This window comes from Aspergillus nomiae (assembly GCF_001204775.2).
Source record: "Aspergillus nomiae NRRL 13137 chromosome Unknown contig00148, whole genome shotgun sequence".
Lineage (NCBI taxonomy): Eukaryota > Fungi > Ascomycota > Eurotiomycetes > Eurotiales > Aspergillaceae > Aspergillus > Aspergillus nomiae.
In genome coordinates this window covers 60,386-66,657 of record NW_015378203.1, presented here as the reverse complement: position 1 = coordinate 66,657, position 6,272 = coordinate 60,386, and the positions used below count along the sequence as shown (strand labels likewise).

Genomic DNA, 6,272 nt, shown 5'->3' with positions numbered 1-6,272 from the left:
ATGTTTTTTATTTTCTTCATATTCTCTGTTTTTACCCTCGCAAATAGATAGACATGAATGACAATGGCAGTGTAGTTAGTCTGTCCTCTGGAAGCCTATTCGGAATAATAAGAGTATCTTAAGTGTCAAAATCTCCATGAAGAAACTATGCTATTGTCACTTGAAGAATAGTGAGCCATTGCTTTTTCGTTGTATATATGAAGAATGCTGGTCACCAACTTCATGAAAAGATCATACCATTTGCTTTGTCTTAAGCGAACAAGGATACGATCTCTTCCTCATAGAGAGCCAACGTCTGCAATCTCGCCACACTTCCTTTAGCCGTCAAGATAAATGGCTTGTCCTTCGTGGCGAAGATCAACCTCTCCGAAGAGAGCTTCACACAGTCGTGACAATGTGCATTGACCTTCTCGATATAGGGCTCTAGACTTTCCTTCAAAGCCGCATTGTCCAACTCCACCCCAGGAATTAACTCCACCAGAAGAACTGGTGATATCTGCCCATGGCCTCCAATGATCGCGGTCTTCACGCTAGGATGAGCGATGATCTCTGGTTCCAGAAGCGAAGCATGCAGTCCGTCACCATGAGCTAGATATACGTAATCGTCGCTGCGGCCGATGATCTTCCATAGTCCTTTGTGCACCGGATGCTCGATCCACAGATCATCTGTTCCGAAAGAATCGCGATCTGGGTAGACCTGGAAGATCTGCTGCATTGCGCATTCAGGACGACGCACAAATACAAGCTCGTGCAGGTCGTTCATGCGGTGTTCGAACTCTGCCCCGGAATGCTTTTGGAAGGAGAGGTAATCCCATGCATCCTTGTTTTGATGGATAGTGGTAAAGTACCCGCCTGCTTCGGTACTGCCGACACAGGGGACAACTTGCGTGTAGGGTGCTAGTAGATTTCCAGATTTGGCCGAGAGCGGAGCACCAGCATAATGAACGTATTTAAGTTCTCGTAGCGCTTCAATGCCTTCGGGGAGGAGACAGAGTGCGTCAATTAGAGCGGGCATGAGAAGTGCACCGTCTATCCGGCCGTAGCGGAAGATATCTATAAGAAGTTTGGCGGTAGGGGGTGCTGGAGGCCCAATGACGGATGTCATATTCACGAACCCAGTCATGGCAAGGCTCATCAACATGCCAACAAACTATGCTAGTAAGCATATATCCGGGATCAGGAAACAGGGTGAGATTGAGGCCTTACATGTAGCGAGGGCAAAGGGGTGTACCACCTTCGCTGGGCATATTGATGAATATGAGTTTCTTCGATGTCCGGCAAAGAAGCCGCGGTATCGGCACCAGCCATCATTTGATGTGTATAGGTGATCGGCTTGGGATTTCCTTGGAGAAGGTTAGCGTATGGTTTGAATGTATCGAATTAAAAATATACCTGTTGTGCCTGAGGTGTGGAACACCAGCCACGGATCGTCTTTTCCTTCATCCCATGTCTTGCCATAAACTACTGGCGATGCTACATCATCCCTGAGAAACTCCTCGATTCCTGGGACCGTGATACTCTCGATATGAGGTGCCTTTTGTAGAATAGCACCTACAGGCCCGGCCATCTCGACCGGCCTGAGATACAATGTACAATTTTTCTTTTCCAGAATACGCAGCTGAGCCTCTGGTGTGATTAACGGCGAGGGAAGAATCATCTGGATTTTGATCAGCTTGTCTCGGACTTCCTCCTGTTTTCTAGAAATTTTGGAGAATATACCACTTTCTGTAGCTTTGCCACGGCTACGGCAAGAATCGCATACCGCAGATCCTTGGGGCCAGCATATGCAAAACATTGAAAAGGCTCGGACGTCGTCGGAAGGGCCTGACTTAGCCATTGAGCTGCGTGGTTTGCTGCGTTGTTCAGCTGCTGGAAAGTGATGTCGCGGTACCCCGCGGAAAGATCCTGGTCGTTGATGGGAAGCGAGATCCAGGGATTAGTGTTAGTGCCGTCTTTGGCGCGGTTCTCGATGACAGTGGCTAAGATGCGTTTGCCGTGGACAACGCCAGGCAGTGGAAAGGTAGCAGAGACCATGACTCTACGTAGATCTTATTGTAAAAGGATGGAGAATCACTCAGTGGTGAGGCAGGGAAAAGCGATGGGGGCCAAAGAGGGGGAAGTGCCTTTGTCTTTATATGTTCATTCTAGTGGACCCTGTTGGAAAACCAATGCAATGGTAATAAATCAAAGTTACAAATTCCTTCCGAATCATTCCGGAGCTGCAACTGTACACATCCTTTTGTGATTTACTGTTTGTTCATTATTCATGCGTTGCGTCGCATCCCAGGAGTGCGACTGCTCCCGCAATCCCAGCAAGGATTAATACTCACAACAAAAAACGATAGGCATATATATACATCGCACATATTTCTATAGAAAGCATCCATCTATTTACTTCTGGCCGGTGTAGGGCTTTGGAGCAGGCTCGCCCGATTTAGATCTCTGTCAAACGACCTGAGCGGGATATGGCCTTGCTTCGCGTAGTAGTTCATCTCATACCCTTTCCCATCTTCTATGGTGAAAGTCCTCTCGACTGTCACACCACTTTCATGTGTGGTCTTGAATTGTTTAAACCACCCAGGTAGTTTTCTCAATAGTGGGCGCAGGCGCATAGTGCACGCAGCGGCCATATACATGCCGCTTTCAACAATCGTCCAGCTCATCAATTCAACATCCGTCCCTAGATAAGAAAATACAGTTAGGTCCAAGACCGTCTAAGTTGAGAGGAGCGTGTACATACATGTAGGATCTTCCGTTGAGTGTTCTTGCGACGTGAAGAAAGAAGCGGTTCGGAAGCAGGACGCAATCAAGCCTCTGGTATCTGCATTAGAGCAATGAAAAACGAATGGATGGGGCTTGTTTTTCTTGAGAAGTACTCACATGCTACCAGAGAGAAAGACAAGTGAAATAGCCACTCTCTTGGCTATTGATGCCTGTAGGTTCCACACTGTGTGCGCGGGGAGCACCATGATGGCAACATCACCAACTATATTAAGAATCCCACTCAGCTTAAAGAACAAGAAGAGGTTGATGCATGTTCCATCGCCGGTGCGATCCCAGAAGTATGCGAGTGGCCGGCATTCCATGGCACCGGCAATTGTTTGCGAGATCAGGAAGAGGACCATATAGACCATCAGGAGAACGGTGCATTTTCGAGCAACACCTGGCGTAAATATCGTATAGAGCAATACCAAGACCGACAGTCGCGAGAAGCAGTTTGAGTATGCCGTGACCCAGCTGAGCGAGTAGAGCAGTTTTCCTCGTACAATTATGATATTTGGGTCTTCCAGCACCAGTGCCTTGACATGGCGACCGGCGCCACCGTGGGTGACCGCAACTGAATTGAATCCATATTGATCAGCGCAAGGGCTCTATACGAAACAACATGAAACAAAACCGAAGAGAGGTTCAAGCTCACGATAACCACAAATACAGGACGCTACCGAAAGGAGATACGCTGGAAGCAACAGGATATCTTCCAAGCCAGTTTTCACATTCGGCAGACTGCGGACATACAGACGAAGGGCCAACAGTATGGTTGTAACTATCAAGATAATCGACGATGCTGCGATGAGCCGACCAGAGATATTTTCTTCTAGATAGTGGGGCGAGATTTGTTCTCTCGGTATTGGCGTGCCAGGCATGATGTCACCAAGGTGCTCTTAACACTCGCTACCGATGGAGAAGAAATGTATAGTGTATCTATACACAAGAGCCCCTGCCATTGAAAATGAGAAGGATGGAAGACACGTCGGGCGCCCTGGTTCCAGATGGGAGTAATAATGACCATGCAGGTGTCAACATCTGATGTACACTGCAGAGCCAGATGCTTACATGCATGTTCACAGCCCCATGCTATCAGGGATTAGGGCCGTCACATCAACGACAAAGCATGGGCTGTGTGCGGAGCATGGCCTGGTACCGTTCCATCTTAGTTGCTCCGAGGCTTATACGCGGTACATGCAGCTGCAATGCAGTCAAGGCAATATTCCCTGTTTGGAGTATGGTTGGAGGGGTTAGTTTCAACATCAACGCACGGGAATACTATCTTGGGAAAATGTCTGCAGTATGGCGTTATGACGATCCCAATCCGCATTTTGCCGCCGGAGGGGTAAATGGGCGCTACCCGGAGTAAATTGGATATAGGACCAGCGCTAGTATGGCGCTCGTATTAACTATCTATCTATGGGGTTAATCCTCTAGTCAGCAATCGATCGCCGGAAGCTACTTGATCCTCATTCCTTGATGCAAACTGCTACCTCTGTATGCACTAGTATTACTCGAGAGTCCATACAACGCGGTAGCAATTAATAATGTTACATATTATCACTGAATGTGTCAACCTGATTAGCAGACGCACGCATAGGCAGACGTGAAGAGGCCGGATGGGTGGATACTAGTATTCTCCACTCCAATATCGAAGCTGCAGCTAGTTTGGGGGCCAAATAACCTCTGCAGAAATGCGCACGAGGTAGAGCGAGGATACTACCGCGTATAAATTATATACGCAAGCGAGCAACGATCGCTTTGCGCGCTGAACTCAGCCAGCCCTACGAATTTACAAGCACGAGGATGCACTCCGTGCCACGGTTCCACCATCAGCCTTGCTTCCTGGGACAGAGAGCTGCATTGTTGTAATTTCCCAAGGGGCTGTCTATTTGTCAAATAAATGCACCAATAGATTAAATAGATTAAATGAAACAAAAGTAAGAACAAATCGTATGTTAGAAACGCGGCATTTCCAAATTATTTACGCCCCTTAACCCCTCCCAGCGACCAGGATGATAGATTTCTGCAGACAGATAAGACGTTAAGCTGAGTTGACCTCGTTTAAAGGCACAGGCAATGTAAGTCTGGACTCCACACCCCTGGTCTAGCGAGCGAAACGAGGCGTACTGCTCCAATGCCTTGAGAAAGCGATCCTGGTACGGGGTGTGTCCACCGCGACGTTGCAGAAACTCCACCAGACCCATGGCAATTGCATGATCATTTGGTCCGTAATGGCGTACAGGAATGTATACCTTGGTCTCGGGCTGTTGATTGCCGAGTTTAATATCAAAATTATACAGTACTCCTGATGTCTCATGTGATTTCGACGGGAGCTCCTGATTATGTGAGAAATCAGGGGGCAGACCAAGAACCAGAGACCACAACTCCTGCAGTTGCTCCAGCGCGCACTCGTCCCACGAAGACACCGTTCCACCCGCAGTTAGCGTCTCTTTAACACTGGCAAAGCTGGTCGAGGGACTCCGAAAGTAAATTTTGAGTTTCGCTGCGGATGGATCGACGCAGTCGACAGCCACACCAATAATATGTGCGGGAGTGCCCATTTCTTCCTGATGTCGCAGGAAGCCCTGCAGCGGGGGATAGGCAGACAAATCGGAGAACTGTGGGAGCGTGCGAACGGCGTTGTCGAGAACGGCGAGTCGCGACCGATCGGTCTGTTCCGCTTTTACCGGGACCAGGTACATTTTGCACATCGTACGACCATCTCGTCCGAGGTCGAAACCAATGAAAACCGAGGAGGGACTGGACCCATCGCGTTGGGTGGCTACTTTGGCGGACGTATCTTGATGAAAAGCACGGGCGAAGTGGGCGAACCACGTCCAATCCGCAGCGGGCAGTTGGCGCTGGAGTTGATCGACATATGCCATCGGAGCTTGGCGGTTGTATGGATCCCATTCCGTCCCTGCTAGAGGGCCGATTGGCTCAAAGCTGTATCGGATGGTTGGTCGCTCTCCGTCCCAGCTCCAGCTGTATTCCAGTGGAGAATAATCATCGGTCATAAAGCTCTTCCACCGAGGCGCCTGGCCCTGGGTAGGGCGTGCCCCTAAGGCAGGCGCAACACTTTGAGAAACGAAATTGAGGTGTTCTTGTAGCGAGGCAGCGTTATATCCTGCTCCTCCCATAAGTGTTTTCAGTGCAGTTCCCACTGCATTTTCCCAGAACTGCGAATCCACATAGGGCTCGTTGGCAAAGGGCGTCGTGTCCTTTGACTCGGTAGCAATGGCCGTGGATATGTGGCTTTTCTGGGATGAGATTAGTGATTAGTGATTTGTCTTGAGAGTATCCAGGAACAAAAAGAGATCTACAAGATACCAGGACGGTGTAGGGGCTCAACCTATGGCGGATCTGAAGCAACCTGGTTGAGCCGGAGGCGATAGTTCTTCTTCTCCATAGAACAGATGCCATAGTTAATCTGAGTGATCAAAAAAATGAGGACAGTTCTGGAAATATAAATAGCGAGACCCAGACCACCTCAGTTAGGTCCA

General features: G+C 48.9%; 2 protein-coding genes across 2 annotated transcripts; both read right to left on the bottom strand.

Moving 5' to 3' along the window:
* Positions 1 to 250: 250 nt before the first annotated feature.
* ANOM_006046 (putative AMP-binding enzyme) lies at positions 251 to 3,644 on the bottom strand (the record flags this gene model as incomplete). The annotated part of the gene is made up of 8 exons (XM_015551303.1): positions 251 to 1,150; positions 1,207 to 1,343; positions 1,393 to 1,657; positions 1,720 to 2,048; positions 2,396 to 2,680; positions 2,741 to 2,814; positions 2,881 to 3,337; positions 3,419 to 3,644. The coding sequence occupies 8 exons, from the start codon at positions 3,642 to 3,644 to the stop codon at positions 251 to 253; spliced, it is 2,673 nt and encodes an 890-aa protein (XP_015406556.1).
* A 1,080-nt stretch (positions 3,645 to 4,724) lies between these two features.
* ANOM_006045 (dimethylallyl tryptophan synthase) lies at positions 4,725 to 6,192 on the bottom strand (the record flags this gene model as incomplete). Its single annotated transcript, XM_015551302.1, has 2 exons — positions 4,725 to 6,029; positions 6,100 to 6,192. 2 exons carry the CDS (start codon positions 6,190 to 6,192, stop codon positions 4,725 to 4,727), a joined length of 1,398 nt encoding a protein of 465 aa, XP_015406547.1.
* Between the last annotated feature and the right edge of the window lie 80 nt (positions 6,193 to 6,272).